Source organism: Podarcis muralis, chromosome 2 (assembly GCF_964188315.1).
Source record: "Podarcis muralis chromosome 2, rPodMur119.hap1.1, whole genome shotgun sequence".
Lineage (NCBI taxonomy): Eukaryota > Metazoa > Chordata > Lepidosauria > Squamata > Lacertidae > Podarcis > Podarcis muralis.
Window position 1 is genome coordinate 61,570,013 of NC_135656.1, and position 24,197 is coordinate 61,594,209.

The 24,197-nt window shown below is 42.2% G+C and overlaps 1 protein-coding gene across 2 annotated transcripts in view; it reads right to left on the reverse strand.

Annotated features, from left to right (window-relative positions):
- The window catches only part of TBC1D9B (TBC1 domain family member 9B), a 32,277-nt gene extending 9,110 nt beyond the window's left edge, over positions 1–23,167 (reverse strand). Inside the window, exons 1-15 of one of the 2 annotated variants that reach the window (XM_028718252.2) lie at positions 22,947–23,167; positions 18,267–18,377; positions 16,987–17,105; positions 15,682–15,910; positions 14,993–15,251; positions 13,685–13,892; positions 12,833–13,045; positions 9,300–9,461; positions 8,225–8,375; positions 7,532–7,746; positions 6,182–6,299; positions 3,984–4,269; positions 2,091–2,220; positions 1,234–1,332; positions 215–283 (exon numbers count right to left, since the gene is read on the reverse strand). In XM_028718252.2, the coding sequence (XP_028574085.2) occupies positions 215–283; positions 1,234–1,332; positions 2,091–2,220; positions 3,984–4,269; positions 6,182–6,299; positions 7,532–7,746; positions 8,225–8,375; positions 9,300–9,461; positions 12,833–13,045; positions 13,685–13,892; positions 14,993–15,251; positions 15,682–15,910; positions 16,987–17,105; positions 18,267–18,377; positions 22,947–23,064 (2,487 nt within the window). In that variant the 5' untranslated portion in view covers positions 23,065–23,167. The remainder of the gene's footprint in view (positions 1–214; positions 284–1,233; positions 1,333–2,090; positions 2,221–3,983; positions 4,270–6,181; positions 6,300–7,531; positions 7,747–8,224; positions 8,376–9,299; positions 9,462–12,832; positions 13,046–13,684; positions 13,893–14,992; positions 15,252–15,681; positions 15,911–16,986; positions 17,106–18,266; positions 18,378–22,946) is intronic. The other variant, XM_028718253.2, reaches the window with a different exon arrangement.
- Positions 23,168–24,197: the final 1,030 nt, after the last annotated feature.

Consider the following 24,197-nt stretch of genomic DNA (forward strand, 5'->3'; position numbering starts at 1 on the left):
TGCTGCAGTCGCAAGGATGCTCAGTAGGGAATAAATCCCACTGAAATCAGTGGGCGTTATATATGAGAAAACATGCCAAGATTACACTGTACGTTGGTAAATAAAATACACTAAGGATTATTATGGAGCAAGTCCCAGTGAAATTTACTTCTGAGCAAACATGCTTATGATTATGCTGTATATTGTTAAATAAGCTTTTATGCAGGGTTCCTACCTTAAATACTACATAGAGGTCTTCTAATTCTTGCATAGAAAAACCAATGTCACCAGATATAGCTCGGACCTACAGAAACACAAAGAAACAGATATATTTTAATTATTTTTGCTGTGAACTTGGAAAAGTTAAATTAAAACACACCAGGAAGGTTACTTCAAACAAAGCATGACAAAATGACTTTCAAAGTCTGGGGACTTGACCGGAGAAAGGAAGGAACATGTAATGATTTTGAGCAGAATACTAAAGTCTGCATTTGGGAGCTATTGATCTGAGACAGGAAGATGCAAAAACCTCAACAACAGCTAGAGAAGAGTAGCTCTATTCCCTTGAACTCAGGGGGTAAACACAGCAAAAAAAGTGGTCAAAAACATTAAATGCATTTCCTGCTCTCAGTGCACTGTAATTGGAAGTGGGAACAGGAAATGTGTCAACTCCTTCATCCTTTCAGCTTTTATCTATTTGATCCACTCACTGTCAAACATCTACAAGGGCATTAGAGACATTCACTTGGAGACATCTGATCCTATCTGGAGGGAATGAACACCACAATGGCACAAACAACAGGGGGGGAAAACAGAAGCAAGAAGACGTGAAAGCTATTCTTCCCTTGAGATTCTATGGCACAGGAGTTCTGAGGATGAGAAAGGTCAGTATCTCCTGTTGCCACACCCTCAGTGGAGGAAAAGAGGAGAGCTCAGTAGAAGGGGTTTTTTTAAAGCCTGCCAATTTTTTCTCACAAATTTTTCAGGCCAACCTCTCATGTCTTCAGAGAAATATATGGCAATTTCTCAGATGCAGCAGATGCACCCCCAAGATCATCACTCACAATTCCTTAATTCAAATGTGATACAAAACAACTCTCTGTAGAATAACTTTAAGCAAAGTGCCCTTCAGTGCATGCTAATAATTTGATTACCTGATTTACTTTTTTAAAAACTCATCCTATCCACAAAGGTAAAAATTAGAAAAGCATCAACATACCCAACACCTATAACACAAAACTGGGTGCAACATACCACACTTCTCTTAGCTGTGTCCTCTAAAGAATGGATCACTTTCAATCTCTGCTTAAAGCGCATCTGCTCAATGTCATCTGCTTTCAAATAGCCGAATTTCTGTAGTAATAAAAATAAACAAGATTCATCTTTAGAGCCACAGGGGAATACCACGTATTCAATGAAGCATTTGAAGATAATTTCCTAAGCAATGATTTCACTGCGGAGAAAGCAAATCTCTGTCTAAAGCAGGCATGGTCAAACTCGGCCCTCCAGCTGTTTTGGGACTACAATTCCCACCATCCCTGACCACTGATCCTGTTAGGTAGGGATGATGGGAGTTGTAGTCCCAAACAGCTGCCTCTAGCAATGTTTGAAAGCCATGGATAGAAATACTGATGGCAGAGGAAGGGAAAGATACATTAGCAAGCAGCAACAAGTTACTGTCTAAACATGGGAAGTAAAACACTACGGTTTTGCTTCCCTTCTATTGCATTAACCATGCATGTAACATTTCGGAAGACTAGACTCAGATTTAATAAGGTTTATATGAAAGGTGGGGCAGAGGGAGAGAAGTAACATCAAGCCCATATCCAGAAATTGTGCATGTATCACAAAGAAGTTTGACTGATTAATACAAAATTTTATATCCCACTTTCCCCCTTCAAAGGAGTCAAAGTGGCTTCCAAAATATAAAAACAAACACAAAGATAAAAATAATAGTAATCCCATCTTTTAAATAATTACCCTGAACAACCCAAGATTAAAAGCAGCATGAAGCGGGGGGGAGGGGTGTGTGGGTGTGGAGTTCAACAAGGAATACAAGTCTAGTAAGGTATTTAAATAAAAAGGAGTGAAAAAATAAGACAGCACTTGACCTCATAGGCTGTTTTTATAAGTTCAAAGATATCAATTTCAACTGGTGGATCATCCCCACTTGTCAATAAGGCATGGAGGTGGGGAATACGTGGGAAAACATTTTGTCGATTAACTACGTTGTCCAGGTACCTACAGGAAAACCAAAAGTAAAAGACAGAACTTGGGATTAATGCATAACCCAAATTTAGGGTTACCATTCTGAATAGTTTATATAGGTAGTTCTACCTAGCCTTCATAATTCCACTGATGATTAATTCTCATTACTTCTGATTCAATCTCTGTACAAATCAATTATGCTACAAGAAACCAAATGAACATACTATATTGGTGAAAGGTTGAATAACAGCCATTAACAGGAAAATGTATTTTGTTTATGTATGTGTCATATGTATCATATCTATCTACAGTTTTCCTTTTTCAGCAGAAAAACTCAAGGCAACATGCAAAAACTAGAACAAAATATGAATGATCAAAGCAGGAAGTCCTCACAACCTCCCCTCTTTCTTCTGGCAGTTGCAAATGGCTTCTGCTCAGCAGCAGTCTTCACTGTCTCAACCCTCTCCTCCTGTTAGCTGGGGAGTAGCTGGTCACTCATTCAAAGGAGGGGAAGGGCAGGAAGGCAGCTGACCCCTGTACAAGTAAACCCACTGACTCACCGTTTATCTTTTAACATGTGTGAGGAACCTTTGGCCCTCCAGATGTTGCTGAACTACAAATCCCTTTTTCCTTGGCCTTTGGTCAAGCTTGTCATGTTTGCTGAGGCTGATGGGAATTGTATTTTAGCAGCTTCTGGAGGGCCAAAATGTTCCCCGCACCTGTCTCATAAGATGACTGGTTGCTATTGGAATCTACTCTAAGACAGGATAGGCTGGGTAACAGCTGGTTCCAGCAGAACTGAATTGCTATCTGAAGCAAACCCTTCTTGAAAGACTTCATTACGATGATCAAAGTAGCACTTTGATTGTTCATTTCTGACCCCTGCTAGCCCACATGCTCCTGGCTGAAAGAGATTTCACTAGCCTCTTTCATGGAAACCAGATTTCCTAGTTACATTTCTATTAATTTATCCATAAATTAACATATTTTTCCGTGTATAAGGCTAGGGTTTTTAAACCAAAAATTAGGTTTAAAATTGGGGCTCATCTTATACACAAATAGTGCTGAGGGGTGTTTTCTTAATTTGAAGTCCCCCAAAATAGGGGGGGTCTTATACATGGGGGCGTCTTATACACGGAAAAATACGGTACAGTGGTGCCTCGCAAGACGAAATTAATTCGTTCCGCGAGTTTTGTCGTCTTGCGATTTTTTTCGTCTTGAGTAGCACGGTGTCGGAAAAGTTTTGGAAAAGCTTCAAAAATCACCAAAGTCTTTATAAACCTCAAAAAAGGCTACCACACCGCGTTCTATGAGTTGCTCCTCGAAGTCAAGTCGCAACTGTATTAACGGTGTTAAGAAAAAGGAAACAAACTTGCAAGACGTTTCCGTCTTGCGAAGCAAGCCCATAGGGAAAATCATCTTGCGAAGCAGCTCAAAAAACAAAAAACCCTTTCGTCTAGCGACTTTTTTGTCTTGCGAGGCATTCGTCTTGCGAGGTACCACTGTACTTATAAATTTAGCCCCAAATTATCTTTTTTGGCTAAACGGATATTGCAGTTACAATAAATATTTCTGGGCTTCACTACCTACGGTGGACATATCTCACAACACACTGAAACATGGTGGCTGGCTTTGAGCAAATGGCTTTTTATTATTATCCTTGTAATAACTGGTCCCTTCCAAGTGAAAAGCAAGAAGCTTCAGTCACTAGTCAGGGATAAGAAGGAAGAATTAATGGTAGCTATTACCATATCCATTACCATTCATTTCATTGTGAAACAGAAAAATGAGGCTACCTGCCCAAGACAGTCATGGCCTCGCCTTCATCACAGCAGTTTAGCAGCTTCTCCATGTTGGCATCCAGGATGGCCAGAGATACTTGCAAGATGACCTTGATGCCTTCATAGAAGAAACAGTCAACAATGACCACAGCACTTTCAAAAGGCATGACACTGAGAAAGAGTGTGAGGAACCAAGAAAGCGATATGCTAGAAATGACTCCTAGGTCTTGCATCTTCTCAGACAGCTGGGGAAGACAGTCCCGTGTGAGCTCCTCAAAGATGCCCTGGTCTACCAAGGCACCTGAACAGGAAAGAGAGAGAGAAAGAAAGAGAGAGAGAGAGAGAGTTAGTTATCTGCAACATGGAACTGGAAATGTAGCATAGGCTCAACATTACAGACAAGGGGCTAGAGTAAAACAAAAGTGCAGAGAATAACTGATTTGCCTTAGGGTGAAGCCACCTGTACATTTACCACTTTGGCTTGCAAAGGAATATTGTGAGTGAGCAGCCGTCCACTAAAAATTATTGTGCTTGAGGAAGTGATGAAATGAAATCTGAAAGCCCAACAGAACGGTTCTGTAGGGTGCATGGGGCCTGAAATGGGAAGGAGAGAATGAGGAAGTCTCACTGTGCAAGTGGAAGTCCACTGGATACAACCTTCTGACTGCAATATTTAGGTTACAATGGCTGTTTTACTCATGGGACATCATTATCTCATGTAGCAATCACTGAGTTTTAAGTATTAATGTGTGAAATATCCCTTATTAGCTTCTTTAAAGGATAAGCACAATACTAAATTTAAAATGAATGTTATGTGTCTTTACTGAAATGACTGAACCTTTCATGCCTTTCAGAGCAAAACACAACCTGTTGGGAGACTCAGCAATATGCTCATATACAATAAAACAATTCCATATATAAATTAAATATAAGGAATCTATATTTAGTTTAAATTTCTGAAGCCTTAGTAAAGGTCTCACTGCAGCCCAGTACCTATTATATTGTCTCACTCAGTCAAATATGTATTTTAACATTTCAGAAAACCTTCAATCAATTTTCTATACTTCACCAGTCCTGCTGATATTCCATGGAAGTACCTACCAACCTCAATCATTTTGGGCATTTAATTATTAATAACTCTAGTTTCTGAATTATTGTGAGAAGATGATATCAATTTCAGACTTGTGAAGCAATGGTATTGCTCAGTTCAGTGGAAGAGCACATTTTGCTCAAGCAGTCAAAAGCTAAAGAAACTGGGGAGGAGCTAGAGAGGAGATGCTAATATATTGACAGTTTTAGAATATTTGAATTGATTTAAGGAAGTAAATTGATTTAAGGATTTAAGGGACGCGGGTGGCGCTGTGGGTAAAACCTCAGTGCCTAGGGCTTGCCGATCGCATGGTCAGCGGTTCGAATCCCCGCGGCGGGGTGAGCTCCCATCTTTCGGTCCCAGTTCCTGCCCACCTAGCAGTTCGAAAGCACCTTAAGTGCAAGTAGATAAATAGGTACTGCTTTATAGCGGGAAGGTAAACGGCGTTTCCGTGTGCTGCGCTGGTGCTGGCTCGCCAGAGCAGCTTCGTCACGCTGGCCACGTGACCCGGAAGTGTCTTCGGACAGCGCTGGCTCCCGGCCTCTTAAGTGAGATGGGCGCACAACCCTAGAGTCAGACACGACTGGCCTGTACGGGCAGGGGTACCTTTACCTTTAAGGAAGTATATTTATTTATTCTATCCGCTAAGAATTGGATGTAGGGGATGTAGCGGATATAAAATTACATAAAGTCAATAGCAGATTAAACTTTTTTTAAAAAAAAATCCACACAAGAGAAATTAGGAATCAAACATAGTGGTTGGGAAGATACCAGAACTTCTGTCCTTGAAGATTTTTAATCAAAGACTAGAGAGGCAAGTGATTTGTCTTTTTCAAGGTATCTTGTATTATGACAGGTGATTGAACTGACTCGTTCAGCTTTTTTCCAACTGTATGGATATTTAGTAACAGCCATCAACAGTGGAGCAGGCTTCCTCTTTCTCTCTGCCCTCCTGTATGCTCAGATATCACCCTATAATTGTAAGAATATATTCAAAACCTGGTTTTATGAGGCCAAGGCTTCCAACGCACACCTCCTGTTCTAAGGAAAAAATAACTTACCTATCCAATGAATTGCTCTTTAAAAACAAATTCTAGCTCTTAAGGTTAACTGGAAGACTTACCAACCACTCTGGTGTTATAATAATCGGGCAGCATCCTCTCACACAGGGCCACAAGGAGCCAGAAAGCTTCTTCTTCATTACAGTACAGAAGCAGTACTGATGTCACAATGTTCATGGCCTGAGAGGAAGGGGGCATGCAAAAGGAGAAGAAGAAGAATCCACACTAGGTGAGAAGCTCATTTAGGGCAGCAATCATTTATTATATTTTAGTTTGTCAGAGCATAAGACACAAATGATAAATGAGATACCTCGAATAAAAGATTTTACAGCTCAGAACCACATCTTTGCTTCAATTAACTAGTATTAGTGCTTTTATTAGAAATAATGACATTTAGCAGGTGGAGTGGGAAGGGAGGATGCTTCATCCCCCCCCGCCCCCCCCCCCGTAAAAGCTCCAGGAAATTCTACAGAGGGAAGACGGGGGCATTCCATCAGACTGGGCAGAGCCATCAGCCCTGGTTGCGCTCAACCTAGAGTGGTGCTTAGGACCATGTATGATAATTTTATTATTTATACCCCACCATCTGGCTGGGTTTCCCCAGCCACTCTGGGTGGCTTACAGACTACATAAAACATAATAAAGCATCAAAAATAAAAAATAAAAACTTCCCAATATAGGGCTGCCTTCAGATGGCTTCTAAAAGGTATACACTTCTTTATCTCCTAGACATCTGAAGGGAGGGTCCTTCTTGGCGCCACTATCAAGAAGGCCCTCTGCCTGGTTCACTGTAAATTCGCTTCTCGCAGTGAGGGAACCAACAGAATACCCTCAGTGCTGGATCTCAGTGTCTGGGCTGAATGATGGGAGTGGAGACGCTTCTTCAAGTATACTGGACAGAGGCTGTTTAGGGCTTTAAACTTTGAATTGTGCTTGGAAATGCACTGGGAGCCAATAAAGATCCTTTAGGTTATATGGTCCCAGTGGCCACTCCCGGTTACCAGTCTAGCTGCCGCATTCTGGATGAGCTGTAGTTTCCAGGTCTCCTTCAAAGGTAGCCCCACGTAGAGCGCATTACAGTGGTCCAAGTGGGAGATAACTACAGCATGCACCGCTCTGGCAAGACAGTCTGTGGGCAGATAGGGTCTCAGCCTGCGTACCAGATGGAGCTGGTAGACAGCTGCCCTGGACACAGAATTGACCTGCGCCTCCACAGACAGCTGTGAGTCCAAAATGATTCCCAGGATGTGCACCTGGTTCTTCAGGGACACAGTTACTCCATTCAGGACCAGGGAGTCTCTCACACTACTGGCAGCATTAGTACCAATAGGTAGCTGGAGCTCCAATATGAAATTTAATTGGACTTGGATGTGATGTGCCAAACTGCAAGCTAATCCTTACCACTCTCTTACCTGGCAGTAGCCAATTGTGGGATTCCGAAAAGCATATGCTGTCAGTACTCTTCGAAGTGCAGCAATCCCCAGCTCATTCTGGAAGGCAGGGTGCTCTGGCATTGATCGATGTAAGTCTCGTTCTATTTCCTCTGTAGCAAGGCTATACTTTCCCAGTGACTGTTCCACCATGTCTGCATAATACCCAGGGTGAGTAGCCATCTCGTTCCAGGCTCCTGCAGTGACGCACACAAAAACTAGTCAGTGTCAATCCCTTGTGGCTGTCCTAGACCATGGACTAAATGCATGACATAATGCTGTTATATGTGTATTTAGATATCATTTATAAACTCATGTCAGCTATCCTGCAATGCATGCATGTGATCTCTCCATTAATCTTTCAAGAGAAGAAAACTCAACATGGGCCACCACTGGTCAGGATAAATGCAGGGATGGGGAACAGCAGGTGCTGTCAGACTCCAGCTCCCTTCAGCTTCAGCCAATATTGTCATTGGTCAGCAATGGTGGGAACTGCAGTCCAGCAACATCAGGAGGGTGAAGTGTTTCCCATTGGAAGGAATTATAGATGATTTGTGAGGTCACTTCCAGCTTTGGGAACCCCTACATTGTAACAGTGGAAGTAGCCCACAAAGATTAACTGAAAAACTTCTATTCCCATTAAAAGGGAAACCTGTTGAGCATATAATGTCTCACCTGAAAATAGGAGCCATAGCTCTCCACGAAGATTCTCTGGAATCCCTTTTAGCACCAGTTCACGGGTCTTGGCTGTGCGATACATACACATTCCTCTCCCATACTCAAAAAAATGAATGTTCCATGACTCCTCTTTCATTGTCTCCTTTGCCTAAAGAAACCATTACTGTGATCACAATACTGGAAACTTCAGATGACCAAACCCTGGGATTTTCTTTCCACTCTTACACAGCACACTTTGCTCTATAAATAATCTATTAACATCGATCTCTTATAGTAACTGGCAAAGATATTGTAATAGAAATGTGCAAGATGAAACAAGATATCAAATAGCTCCCCTCTCAACGGGCAGTTTTGTTTTGTTTTAAAAACAGAATAGGCACCAAGGCAGCACATCTCACGGACTATCTGCTTTAATATACACTCAGCAAAATTAAGTTGGGACTCAATCTCTAGCATAGTTATATGGTATATTATTGCTGTGTTCAGAGAGTAGCATTTTGGGATACATAAGGATTAGTACAGGCATGCCTGAATGGATTAGCATTCACAAGACAAAATAATATGATCAACCCAATTACTTTCTCACATATCTACTTTTATAATACAAGGCAAGGCATCATCTCCCCAATGTAGTGCCCCAACAGACTTTTATGGAACACAAGCACTAGGAACCAACTTTTGCCATTGGCTTCCAGGCCCAATGCAAGATGTTGGTCTTAAGTTAAAAAGTATTTAAAAACCTATCCATGTGAATCCTGAAGGTCACTAAATGGGTCTTGCTTAAGATTTCCTTCCTTGGGGGACATGCCTTAGTTTTTTTGTGCCTGGTCTTTCTTCTTTCAAATTTATTGCCAAAGGCCTTAAGGTTGAGCCATCCAAAAAATAGGTACAGCTATTGTTAAAAAATATTACCCATGTCTTTAATGCATAGATGAACATCTTTTGAATTCTTTTTTGCAAATTAAATCTGACTGACCCCCCCTCAATACATATGGTTTTATAGAGGATTTTATTGTACTAGTTTTAGAACTATTGACACCCCCCTCCCCCAATAAAAGAGTTGGTGGCTTACCCCTTTTGGTCCAATGAGCTCCTCAGTGTTGCTCCCAAACAGTTTAAGCAGTCCCTGGGATGCTGTTGGTACTTCATCTGTGCAAAAATTGGCCAGCTGATTGTTGAGAGGTGAGACAGGGCTGGCTGCAAGTGGGCTGCTGGGAGACAGCTCTGAAATTTCCTTTAAAATGTACAAACTGAAAATTATAAAGGAACAAACAGGCTTCCATTGCAATTTAAATGGCATTTAGTGTGACTAAAAGGTGTTCCAAGGCTTTATAATATAGGTACATTAGAGACCACTGTTAGTGCATTCCAATTCATCTTTTTTTAATTCTTCACTGAGGTGGCCATCTATGATGTACAGGAAGGTCACTAACAACAAGGGATGTGGGTGGCACTGTGGGTTAAACCACAGAGCCTAGGACTTGCCGATCAGGTCAGCGGTTCAAATCTCTGCAATGGGGTGAGCTCCCGTTGCTCGGTCCCTGCTCATGCCAATCTAGCAGTTTGAAATCACGTCAAAGTGCAAGTAAATAAATAGGTACCGCTCCGGCGGGAAGGTAAATGGCGTTTCCGTGCGCTGCTCTGGTTTGCCAGAAGTGGCTTAGTCATGCTGGCCACATGACCCGGAAGCTGTATGCCGGCTCCCTCGGCCAATAAAGCGAGATGAGCGCCGCAACCCCAGAGTCGGTCACGATTGGACCTAATGGTCAGGGGTCCCTTTACCTTTACCTGTTAGGTGGCTATGGCCCCTGTCTAAATCATTAGTGGGAAGTGCCCAGCTAATTTTTTAGAAACCAAAAAATACTGTGATTTTAAAATGGATAGTGCAATTTGTGAATTTGGATCTGTTACGGCAAATATCAGGTGAAGTGAAATCAAAAGTCAGGTTTTGGTCCACCATCTTGATTCAAAATGGCACCTGGCACCCAAACATCAACATAGAACCCCACCCCAAAAACCCTATTGCAGAGCTTAGTGACCGTATCTCAAGAGGCGGGTGAAACTATGTCAAAAAATGGATGAAGCCACACCAAAGTGACATTTCAGTCTGCCATCTTGTTTCAAAATGGCAGCCAGTGTCCAAATGGCGATGAAGTCTGCTGCCCCACCTTTGGAACCCTTGTGCCAACTTTGTTGATGATATATTGAAAGGCAGCCAAACCTATGCCAAAAAACAAAGTCACGCTCAAGTCACGTTTTGGTTCACATGTTGATTCAAAGTGGCAGCCAGCATACAAACAATGATGAATGGCACCCCCACCCTGGAAACCTGGTGCCAAATTTGGTGACTTCTCAAGAAGTGACCAAATGTTAAGAGAACAAATGGACAAACCACTTTCCCAAATATATAGATGTGTTTGCAAATGTTTATGTCTCAGTATACAGCACATTATTATGCATATGCCTCAAAAAGGCAGTATGTGAAGCAGCACTGAGTGGTAATGACCAATAAGCTTACCACTACAACAACAGTCAGATGGAGCCTGATGATACTGACCAACAGGCTTAGCAACACTCCATGAGATTCCCAAATTATTGATCAGCATTATGAATATAAAGTGTCGTTCCACCGTCTCAAACAATATGAAATGTCACTGAGTAAGTCTACCAATCAGTGACAGTGGGAACAGTGACCAGCTTGTTTTACATTGTCTCTAGCCTGTTGGTCCTGGATGCTTAAAAAAAAAAACACGTTCATCCAGCTTTCACCAATATACAGAGATTTGCACCCCTCATATGTGTTCCTCTACCCACTTGCTTCTGAAGTTCATCTTTCTTTATGTCTCCCGACACCGAAGCCATCACACAACACTGTTCATTAACTGAGTCCTCATCCCTGTCATTTGGTTCACTGCTATGAAGTGGAATGACAGTGAATTATGAGCCCATTATCCCATGTGGAAAACCATCATTGATGACATTGCTCCTAGAGAATTTAGCCAGAGTTCTCAGCCACTTTCCCCTTTGCTCAGCATCTGAGGCAGTCAAGTGCTGCCTAATCTGCTTTCCCTTAAGACTAGCATGGTATGACGCATCATTTTTCTCTGATAAAAGCAGAACATGCTGGATAGAATCCAGGGCACTTAGGTAGCTCACTCAGTGTGTAGCTCTGAGCAAACAGCACTGAACTGAGCTAAGACGCAACCATTAAGCATACCATCTCATGAACCAAGTATATGAGGAAGGGTGGAACCATTAAACAAAATGGAACAGACGACCAATAATTTATACACACCTACACCACCAGACACATCCAGGATCGACAGGATGAACTGGCCACCTAACTTGTGCATTCACAGCCAAATCAACACATATGCCACACAAGCTATGCTGTACATTTCCCTCCCCTACAGGGAGATTATCTCAGGTAAGAAAATCATTAAGGGCAAACACAATAAGTCACTTTATACCAGCTCAGATTATCTGTCCTTCTAGCCCGTTTTACTTTAATAATGCTAGCATCTCTTGATGATCTTTGGTAGGCATCGTGCTTTGGGGGAAACTGCTTCCATTTTCCCCAGAACTACCTGCTGGCCAAACAGAGGCATCTCTGTTAGTTGTGTGCAAAAGGGGTCAAAGGTAGTTAAGCATCTGCTTATCTTCATTGCCTATGATAGGTAAGTATTTTGATATAAGTCTATCTCTCAAGAGAAGAAAGGAGGACAGCTAGGGTATGCTACTGCTGACCCCCTCTGTTGGACTTGCACATGCCCTTACATGGCACAGTCACATGAAGAGTGAAACTTTATACGTCAAGACATGAGGGGTATATTAAACTAACAGTGAGGCAGGGCACTTCGGGAAAACCTTCAGCATGCAAACATCTGCTCTATCACTAAGCTATGATCTCAGCTTCCCTTAGTCAGAGTTCCCAACCACTTTCTTCCTCATTCTCACATCTGAGGCAGTCAGTGCTGCCTCATCCATTTTCCCTTAGACTAATAGTAATAACCTTGTATCATTAAGAAAATGCTTTCTCTCTAACAAGAACTCCTCACAGGATAAAAATTAGACTCTATTTCATCTCAATATTGAGAATATAGGTCATATCTGACTGAATAAGTAGATAATTTCCCAAATCTTTTGGATAAAGTTAAAAAACACACCCAGTGTCCTTTCCATTGTGGGTCACTGGCCACAACTCTAAGCCATTTCCCCTTTCCACCAAATGGAAATGAAGCAGATGACTTAGCCTTATGTCCAAATCAGTACTCATTGTTTGTTTGTTTTCTCCAAACAGACTACAAGTACTGGTTCAGAAGTAACACTAAACCATCTACTTTGTGGTTTGATTCCCTGTCGATAAAGGTAGGAGTTTAGTGGAAGAGCTCAAGTTGCATGCAAAAACTAATTTGCTAAACTATGGGCTATGGTTTAGTAATGCACCTAAACATGGCCACTGTAAGCAAATGAAACACCAGGGTTCAAGCATCTAGCTTTAGAAAGAGGGGCTATCTGAAGAAACCACATGTCAAAACATATTTGAAATTTGTCATAACCATGATGCAATAATAGCAGGGGCTTTTCAATGCTCAGTTCTCATACCTCGTGTGCATTGTCACCACAGCTCTTCTTCCGTCCTCCTCCATTGTTACACGATTGCTTGGACGGAGTTTTCTGCAGGAAGTCAGAGATTCTCTGCACCAGGAAATCACGGTCTTTCAGGTTAGCAAAAAGGAAGGTCATTTTGCTTTTGGTGCTGATGGACAGTGGGCTAGGCAATACACTGGAACTGTCAGCTTTTTCAACAATTGTGACCTAGAGAATATACATGGGGATCATTTGGGTGTATCAGGTTCCTCTGTATTAACATAACTTCTAAATTTAACTTTTAATAGATTATTCACAACTATGTCAGTTATCTTACTAGCAACTCCATAATTGATACATATGGAGGTGAATGCAGTCAAGATATTCCTGAAGACACTGAGTTTTTTTCTGTACAGGTAGATGCCACAGTGCATGTGAAACACAGAAAACCGAAATGCTGCAAGAAGTGTGATAAAGAAAGGCTATTCTACTTAAGTTCCACATTTCTGAAACACCTGCTTTATTTCAGACGGTTCTCATGCTAAACCAAAAAATGGTTTGGAAGCTGCTCTGACAAAAGTGGAGAGGGAGCCCTTGGATGTGTTTGACTCTCTGTTTTGTATATAAAACTGCTTCTTCAAACAGTGGCCACAGAATTCCTATCAGCTCCCATCTCAAAATATAGCCGCAACTGAAAAATATAACTGGATCTTGTCGCCACTAGCCTAGAAAATTATTTAACCAATAGGCCAATCTACTAACACTCAAAAACAAACCTTCAAATATTTTCTGAAAAAACTGAATAAGAATGTAACTGAGTAACAATGAGATACTAAGACAATTCATCCTTAAGAAACAGTGTCTCACCTCCCTGAGTGGTATTATGAGATGGCAAGCCTCCTCTGCCTTGCTAGCAAAACAAATATAGTTGTTGGAAACAAACATCTGTCCAGGAATGTGAATTTTGTTGAATGGGGTCCACAAAGTACAATCTGTATGCCCATCAAGACGTTCATCCTTAGGAAGTCGAAATGAAGCACGGTACCATTCATTTTTGGCTCGAGCATCCAAATCTCTGAAGAAAAATGATAATACACACGAGAAACTAAGTGGGAAAATAATACATTCCACTATCCAACCATTACAGGAAATGCCCCTTTTCAATGCAGCTTACTCAAGATTCCATCAAACACAAAGTTAGGCCTGAGTATTGAAAGGCAAAAATTCCTAGTGATGATAAATACTTTTCACCCCCATAATCATTTGGTTGCCCTTTTCTTAACCTTTTCCAGCTCTATAATATCTTTTGTGGTGAGAAGAACCAGTGCATTGCTGTACAACACCCTGACATTTTATGAGATGGTGGTATACAACTATTTCTATATATAAATTAAGACATAAATTGTGAAAAGATGCAGGTGTTGACAAAAATAATGCTCAAATCAAAGGAAAATACATTTTGTCAACTTCAGTGTCAAGGATGGTGGATCTAGTCCAACAAAAGTTCAGTACCCACAAGGGATCCCCATAGGGTATAATAGAACCTTTTTCTCCTCTACTTCTGTGTACATAGAGACACTCAGCACTCCAAACTGCTATAGAGAATGGGAGATCTATTCATGCCTCTAACATCCCATCCAGCCCTCCCAGCACTACCTGAACAGAGGAATGGATGGGGAGATGCACAAAAACACCCATTCTCCATAATGGCCTGGTCTACCGAGATCTTATGAAATTACATACTAGAGTGGTTGAGATAAGGAGGAACACAGCCCTATGATGGATTAGTGCAAGCCCATAGGATACAATCAGAAAACTAATATCCTTCCATTGGAATGACACCAAGAGAACAACTTCACAAATATTAATTTTTCTACAGTCCATTTTCCATGTCCAGTACAACATCCAAGTCAAAGGTTCCTGAATCACTTAGTAGGTTCAAGAAATGTAAAAAGGATGCACAGGAAGGGGCTGAGAGCTGTCCAATATAAAACATAAACCCTGATTTCTGGAAAACTTAATCCACATGGTTTATGTTTCTGTGATTTCCAGACACAATGATACAATCCAGTCCAGGAACATATTTAACTATTCTTAAAATGATTCCTTGTGCCAAGGGGTGTGTGAGTGTAGCAGGAGAGGGAGGGAGATGGACAGAAAGACAGACAGACATACCTTTTGAGTGCTGAAATATTTTTGAGAGGCTTGCTGGGCTTAGGAAGCAACATGTCCTCCACATACCCTTTATTATCAAATAGTTGCCGCATGGCAATGTTAGCCAGCTGTTCCATTAACTTGAAGGTCTCGTTGATGTTGAGGAACATAGAGAAGTAGAGCTCACTGTCCCTGGTACTCACTTTGATGCATTCAGGGAATAGAAGGGTGGCATTCTTCTCCAGCTGGGTTACATCTACCCACTGGACTATTAAGGTCACTAGGGAAACATGCAAACGCAAAGCAACAATTACTATCTGATTTCTAACAGACATTTTAAACAAATTGGAACACAACAGATTTGAAGCCTATCTGTTTTTCGTTTTTTAATTATTGCTTGACTCAGCGAAGTACTTAAGCAGAAAGAAAACAGATTGGGAAGGAAGCCCTGCAAAATATTTTACAAATGTTGTTCAAATAATATTTGGGGGCTGCAGCATGGATGTAGGGCTGCTGATTGCTTAAATATCACTAAAACAACAACAACAGGAGTGCAACCTCCCCTCCCTTCTGGAGTACCAATTTCTTCCACTGCCCCAACTGGGCCTCACTATTAAGACAATATGGATGTACAACCAGATATGAAACCACCTTTAAAAAGGGCAGTTAGAAGTGTTGGACAAAAAAACATTAAGCAGCTGACCACTTACCTTCTTTGCCTAAAAGGAAAGAATAGAAACAAAGGTGATTAACAGTCAGATACAGCCAGCCTTGCCTAGGGACACGCCCTTTCCAATAGCTGCAGGAATAGTAATTCACTAGTTTCTCTACTTCAGGCATTCCAAACTGTTTACGCATCTTCAGTTCAGCTTCTTTAAATTTACCAGGATCTTCTTCCCCCTGAGGCTGCTGATTCTTATTTTCTTCAGCAATAATGCCCTGCAGGAAGGAGTAGCAAAAGTAGCAGATGAAAACATAATGGCCTCTACAATTCTTTGTTGCATTATTTATTTGCTATGCACAGCTGACAAGTGTACCACTTGAGGTTATGCTTCTGGGTGGATATACTATAATTTCCAAACACTCAAAGTTCAATGTCTGTCGTTAGGCGGCATCTGGAGGGCCAGGGGTTCCTCACACCTGATCGAAAGACTGAAAATATATATATATCTGCACTGTACTCTGAAATATGTGATAGCTCATCCACGACTACTGTGCTTGTTGAGTGGTTGTGCCAATGCACATATGCATATTGAATACTGCCAGTAACATTTGTGACAAGGCACCCAATGTTGTGTGAACTTCCTTCCAAAGTTGTTTATGTTTATTTGTTTTACACTGACTGCATGCAAAGTTTTAAATCAAGGCTGGCTAAAAGCATGGTGCTCTTTTGAGACACTGCCTCTTCCACCAGCACGTTGAGCCCCATTGCTGCCAAAGGCTCCCCATGTGTGACCTAGCGAGTGCCTGTGCTGTCATTGTGCACTAAAGTCATTGTGCAGTAAAGTTTAACACTTTTAAAGTAGCACCCTCTGGGGCCGCAATGTCTCACTAAGAGAAAGGGCTCACCATGTCTAATGAGAGCACTGGTTTAAGCCTCAAGTGCCAAACCTACTGTAAAGAAAATCATGCAGGCAGTGAAGGAGTACAACTGCAATGGAAGGCAGAAAAAATACTTCCACACGGAAAGTAGCAACAGCGTATATATCCTTGCCCAAGCAAGGATAGATGAAAATATATGGAAGTCTGTTCAAACTGAACCTTGGCTCAAGCACAATCACAGTGTTGATCTTTAACTATATGGTAGAACGTTAAACTAGCCAGCCTATTTTATTGTTCCAGGTGAAACGAAAACACTCTAGATAGGTGGCTCTTTCATCCCTTCCTCATAGCATATGGCAAATATTTGTCCTACATCCAGCTTTATGTAACAATTCACAGCCTGCAGTTCTTATGGATTGCCATTCTGTTGCTAAAAAACTGGAAAAGTTCCATGACGAATAGGTGCCACTTACATGTATCTTGCCCTTGACAAAGGTAGTGATATCTTCTTCATTGTCAAAGATAGAAAGTGTCTGAAGCAGATTATTTTCTAGCCATTCCCAGTGTTTTGTTATTTCCTTACGCGATGAACCTAAGGAGAAATTCAGAAACAATCAGATAACAGCTACTATAAGGAGCAGGTCAATAGTTTGTGGGTTCTCTTGGATCCACTACTATCACTGGGGGCAGAAGTGGCTCCAGTAGCATGGAGTGCCTTCTACCAGCTTTTGGCTTGGCGGTCTAGCTATGTTCCTTCCATGGAAAGGGATAATCCACTGTCAGTAATCTGTAATCTAGAAACCTCTAGATTAGATTACTGCAATGTGGTGTATGTGGGGCTGCCTCTGACGATGGCTAGGAAACTGCAGCTGGTGCATAATGCAGCAGCGAGGCTGCTGATGGACATGTAGCTATCTGATCACATCACCAGTTCTGGCAAAATGACAGTGGCTATGTATATTTTTTGAAGCTCAATTCAAAGTGCTGGTTTTAACATACAAAGCCACATACAGGTCAAGACACCAATATCTAACGGAACACATCTCCTGACTGGAACATGCATACTGCAGCCGAGCTCTCTACGAGAAAGGTTCAGTGAGCATTTCAATTACCCTCCCTCCAATTTATTGAATACTCTCTTCTGTAAAGCCTGCCTGGCACCAGCATCAATATCCTTTTAGCACCAGGATCAGATGTACTCTTCTCCCAGGTTTTTTGAAGGATTGTGGTAATCATGCTTCCTGCTGTTTCTCTATCTGAATTTTTGGGGTGGGGTGGGAGATGATGTTCTTTTATGGTTTAACTGTAACTTCGCCACTTAAAATTTAATATAAGGAATAGAAGGTTAAATACTTTCTACTACTGGTTAAATTAGATAGCCAGTATTTACTTAATATACCTCTGCTAGCTCCCCGCCAGCCCACCCTCTACTTCACACAAATTTGCTGGCTATCAGCCAATTGGTTTTGAACAGATCCTGGACAATCAGGGTTTTTTTCTACTCCACCTGATACAATTATAGAATAATGGATTAAAACTTTGAGTAAAATGGCCATAATCCAGATGTGCAACCATGGTCCACATGTACACCCAGATTTTTCTAAACTTTTCAGAATGTGCCTCTGAAGGACACTTGAACTGCTCAAAAATCCTTTTGAGGATATTGTAGTTAAAGAGCATTTAAAAGCTGGCTGTGGGGGACAGCAATCATACACTGGCAGAATTTATTTGTTATAGAATGGTATTTACTCACCACATGCCACTGCCCAATAGATTTGAGAATCCTGTGTCTGATGTAAAATTCTGTAAGGAGCAACCCTAGCGCTTGAGTCCAAAACCACATCCAAGGTTCCCACAAGCAGCCCTAAGAAGACCAAGATGCAGAGAGAAACATAATCAATATGATCTGAACAAATGAGAGAGTGAAATAAATGGTGGGATGATTTAAAATAAAGTGTTTATTGATACAAAAGTTTATAAAGGATGTGAGATCCCAAGAAGGGTCTACTGAATCAGGCCAAAGGTCCATCTAGTCCAACATTCTTCTTAAGAGTGCCTAAGCAGATGCCCAAGGGAAGCCCGCAAACAGGACCTAAGCACTACAGCATTCATCCCACCTGCCATGAACGGCAACTGGTATTCAGGGCATACTGTCTCCAACAGTTTCACTGGATATCTCTGAGTTCCAGTATTATGAGGGAGGAATAAAAAAAACCCTCTGTGTTCACCTTCTCCACACCATGCATAATTTTATACACCCCTATCATGCTGCCTTTTCTCTGAACTGAAGTCCCAAATGTTGTAACCTTTCCTCTTAGGGGAGTTGTTCTATCATCCCCATGGTCATCTTAGGTTAAGCCACCCCACTTTTTAAAAAACACACAGATAAAGCAACTGTCTGGAATGCGTGGTTCAGACACAATGCTAAACCATGCCCCTTGTGCATGGGGAAATTCCACTTTCTTTTTGGGGTTGTGACAAATCATAGTTTCCTACTTGTCCAAACTATGGTTTGTGCTTTCCCTTCAAACCAAAATTGGGAATAACAAAGGTCAATCCATAGTTTCCAATCCTGATCTGAAGAGCAAGCACAAACCACACTTTGCACATTAAGGAGAGACTGAGGTTTCACAAACATTTGAAAAGCAGAGTCACTAAAACAATGAATTCTTAACAGGGAAAGGAACACTGAGGCGCAACAGCTGAAGGAGAACTGAAATTTATACAGCATCAAAACTGGGTTTAATGCAGTGTTAGAATAGCATACTTGAAGCTTCTTCGCAAATGCCTTCAGAATGCTGTAAGCAGTAATGTTATTTACTATTTTACACAGTATTAGGCCTGTTGCACATTTTCTGAGTGGAGAAAGACTAGAAAGAATTATGTGATAGTGAGTGGGTGCAGAATTATACTGACAGTATATCATTGCCAATGAAATATTGAAGGAAGTTAAGCTAATGCATTAGCTTTCCAATTGGCACTGTGTACCTGAAAAGAAGTTGTAGTCTCCAAGAGCAGCTGAGAATGTCCTCTTAAATATACTTTGTATATACCACGTCCAAACAACAGAGACGTGCATGTAGGGAGGCACTCTCAGTGATGCATCCCTTTAGAACTAGAACTCTCTTCCTTTAGGGATTTAATAATTCCATATCCTGAGTATCTTCCATAAATGATGCAGGGCATTCCTATTTGTGTCATTTAGTTGTGGGGAGGGGCAAGACAACAAATAACTGCTTGTTTTTCCAAGATGATAAAACTAAGTTTTTACAAAGTATGCAAGATCTGTATATTTAATCTATGATTTTTTTATATATATAATTAAGATTTGTTTATTAATTTATAAAGATGCTCAGGCCACCCCAAAAGTTTAAACTTGACACAAACAATCTAAAAAATTTGAGTAGTTTGCACTTCAAGGCCATTTCTGTTCCAATTTTCTCTTTCAGTCTCTCTCACACACCCTACCCAAATGATACCATGCATCTGGTTAAGTACACAAAAGCTTATGCCACAAGAAATCACATACAGATGCAACAATAGACTTTTATGCTTTTACTGGAACATGACAACCTTATATTTGTATTTCAAAATGTTCACAGTATTGCTAGACCACCCACAAAGCTGAAATCTGGTGCATGTGTAGCCCAAGATACAATTCTTCCTAGATAGCTTGTCCAAACTCTGGACATGATGTTTACTTCATAATAGAGGCCATTCTCTGTGCATTCCAGCACAGAGCAAGCCAAGGTATACCTGTGGCAGAATGCTGAGCTACAGGAGTTCTGTTGTGTTGTCCAGCTTGGGGAGGGTCAACTTTCAGTAACAGCGAGAATATGTACATAAACTTATGGAAAGCAAGTTTCATTTGCTTGTAAAATAAACAAAGAATTCCAATGCATAAACCAGTGATTTAAATTTGGCAACAAATACAAGCGTGGCTGTGATAAACTCCCCTTAGGACTTCCTAAGTAGGGCCAGTCCCTGCCGCAAGCTCCAAGAACGAGCTCCTGAAGAGCAGGGTGTTGTTGTTTTTAATGTGTTTGCAATTTTACAAAGAAAAAGAAAATGCTATCAAAGTCCCTTTACACTGTAGATGCTGACTGCATACGGAATACTCTTCAATTTCTTAACTATGGTTAAGAGATTCAAGGAATTCCACAAGCTTTCTTTCTTTCTTTCCAGAATATATTAAAACTTTAACAAAATGACGTAGACACTGGGGAGGGAAGACTTTTGTTGTTCATTACCTATTATTATTATTATTACTATTATACCTCCCTATGCCCATAGATCTCAGGGCGGTTCACAGCACATTATCAGTGATGTCACAGACTCTGTTTAAAATGTGTTATGGACACTTCTGTAACTAACTAGTGAAATGAAACCAGAGGAGGGAGGGAAATCACATGTTCTCAGGAGCAAAACTATTTTGAGTGCTAGGCAAATTGTATTTCCTGAATGGCAACTTTATTTTAATAAATCTTTTTATAACAAATATTCATTATACATGCACTACTTTTCTAAATGGATAGATAGTCTGTGTGGTGAGATAAACTGGGATCTTTTAAAACACTGTTTGAAAAAACAACACACACATGTATATAAACATTTTCTCCTGATAAGAGAAATGTTAGCATTTTATTGCCACATTACCAACTGAATGTTTTTGGTTTAATCTCTATTTCTATATTAAGAGGCCTGTATGCGGCCTGTACGCATATATGTGGGAATTTGCAATGCTTGAAGCACTTATGACATGAGGGAAAGAACCTGATGAAATATCCCTTCTTATGCAAAGTACTGTTAGGACTAACCAGCTTCACGCTAGGGAGATAGCAGCTGAAATACCTGAAATGCCACTATATATAAGCATTTTGCAGACTTTCGCAAGATTTGCAGCCGCAAAGATACAGCTACCTCTACCACATACATATCACATATCATGTCTGTAAGATCACTAGCTTCTTCTGCCCATATCAAACAAATTACCAGATCCAAGCATATTCAACAAGCAAAATTCACACTTAGGCATGAACTTAGGTACCACTGAAATCTGTGGGATAAATTAGTTGTGACTTATTGATTCAACAACCAACACAGTGCAAACCTATGTATTACTCAGAAGTAAGTCACACTGAGTTTAATGGGACTTACTGTTAGGTAAGTGGATATAGGACTGCAGTCTTAGTCTGGACCCAATCTATTGTCTGCACTGTCCTATGGAGATTAACTTTTGTTAACACAAGAAAGTATACTTTTGCAGGAAGACTGTGACAGAAAACAACACCACAGCAATGCCATTCCTGTGTTTACATAGGCAACACTTACTGTATTGGAACCAAATTTATCTATAATACAAATATATGCTAAACAGATATGCAGCAATTCACAGAGCTGCTCTGCATTGGGCCTTCGAGAATCTGCAGTGCAGATGTACTGCATATAGTGTGAATAAATTCAGCTTGTCTCTGGGAGCCAAGCGAATGAGTGGGTATGCTACTGGCATACGGGAATTTTACTTGAAATTAGCTTTTATTGTTTAAAACTACCACAAATGTTACAAGTGTAATACTAAGCTGCTGAAATAATGTGGATTAGCGTGTCAGCCTCTAAAAAGCAAAATAATTAGCTCCCTTGTTTACACTGAAATCCTTTAAAACTGTGCACACATTCTACAAAGCTCTAAAGAAAAATGTTTCAATACCGACATATTATTTACCAAATGAAAATATACAAGTGATGTATTAATAAAAAAAAGCCTTTCAACCATGTTTTTCGTTTGTTTTGTTTCTTCCCCACGTCAGACGTTGCGAAACTCCACAGAGCCCCTCCTCTGTATTTTACTGGCACACACGGGAGGGGCACCTTCAAATATACATATTTACATGGCACGCATCCCCCAAATTTCACCTGTGCTGGTGGTTGGGGCGGGGCGGGATCACAAGTCAAGAAGAGCCTGCTGATTTGAAAGCCTTGGGAGAAAGGGGAAACCAGTGTCGGTGCTTTTGCGCACAGGCACCTTCACCCAGGGCAGGACCAAACCCGTTCAGCCCCAGAAGCATCCTCTCTGGTCCACCTGGAGAAAGGGTGGGGAGGTAGAGACACCCAGGGCAACGGGCGATGCCACTAGCCAACTACTTGGCTGGATGGAGGGGGGGGGCACTGGACCTGACACCCGCAAGCCGCAGCGGCCCTGGGCGAAGAGGCCCGGCTCGCTGTGCGTTTTAAAGCGAGGGATGAGGGGCAGCTTGCGGCTGCGAAGGCGCTTTGGGGCGCTGCCCTGATTGGGCCCATTCTCTCCCCGAGAGGCCTTCCCAGCAGCGCCTCTGCTGCCCGCGAGGCCCTGGGCGGCGGCGGCGGCGGCGGCCGATGGACTCCCCTCTTCCAACTCCTCCTCGCCCAGCTGGCGACCGGCGGCTCCAGCACTCACCCGTCAGGCCGCCCCCCTTGCCGTGGCCCCGCCGCCGCTGCAGGAGGAAGAAGGGGTTGGCCCGCTCCGTCACCCACAGCGCGTTGGCCAGCAGCACCTCCTCCGGGCCCAGCCACATAGCGGGGCCGTTGCCGCTGCGGCGCCACTGCCGCCGCCACCACCCGGGCACACTCCACCGTCTCCGAACCGGGGCCGGCCCGACAGTCACAGGTGGGTCACGGGGGCTACGCACGTCGCGGACCGAGCCCGGAGGAGCTGTTGCCTGCCTACTGCGCCCTCTAGCGGCGTGGCTGGCGCACCGCGGCGCAGGGAAAGCGGCCATATTTTTTTGTCGTCGTCGTCGTCCCGCTCAGTGCGAGGCTGAGCCGAGTCCAGCCTCTTCCCAAGCCGCCCAAAACCACGTCGGTCGTCGCCCTGTGGCTACACGGTCCAACGCACACATTGGGGAAGTGGGGCTGCATTGCTGCTATACCCCTTCGACCTGGGAGTAACACCCCCTCCCCTCTGAAGTCAGTGGGGCCTTCTCATGAGGAGACCTGTCTAGAGTGGCACCGTCAATCCCCGTTGCACCTGGCGAGTGTGTCATGCGGTGAGCAAAGCTGTGTGACCCCGCAGAGAAAGGCAAATACCCTGCTGTTTCTCCCTACCGCTATTTGGGGTCTCCGCCTCACTCTGCTAATGGCAGGACCAGCGCTGAGTATCATACGCAACCCCAGTCATTTCTTCACATGATAATAGGAGCCCACTTTTAAACCAGTCTTCTGACACCTGAGAATGTCCCACCCCATTTCACACGGCTGAAGGTCCCACTCCAGCAGTGCATGCCAAATCCATTTGTTGTCCAACAGGCTTGTGCTGCACTGTTTTTTAAAGGACAGGAAGATGGTGGTTCTTTGGGTTAAAGGTATTTTAGAAAACATACTGTCATTCCACAAGGAGCTCAACATGGGCCTCAGCCATCTGAAATAGTAGGTAATGCATGTGTAGAACCTCACTGCTTGTGGGCATGCATTTACAAGGATAAAAACAGGAGACCAAATGCACGTACTTAGTAGTAAGTGGCACTGAACTCAATGGGACTTAATTCTGAGTAGGTATGTCAGATTGTGCCATCAAGGGTGGTGGTGGATGGAACTTCTAGAAATCCTGGACATGGAGTTGAGCATCTGAAGAGAGCTATCAACTCATGCTAACAAAAATATTTTAAAAAGATGTTGTGAATATCTGAAAGGCAGAAATAAGTGGTTTATA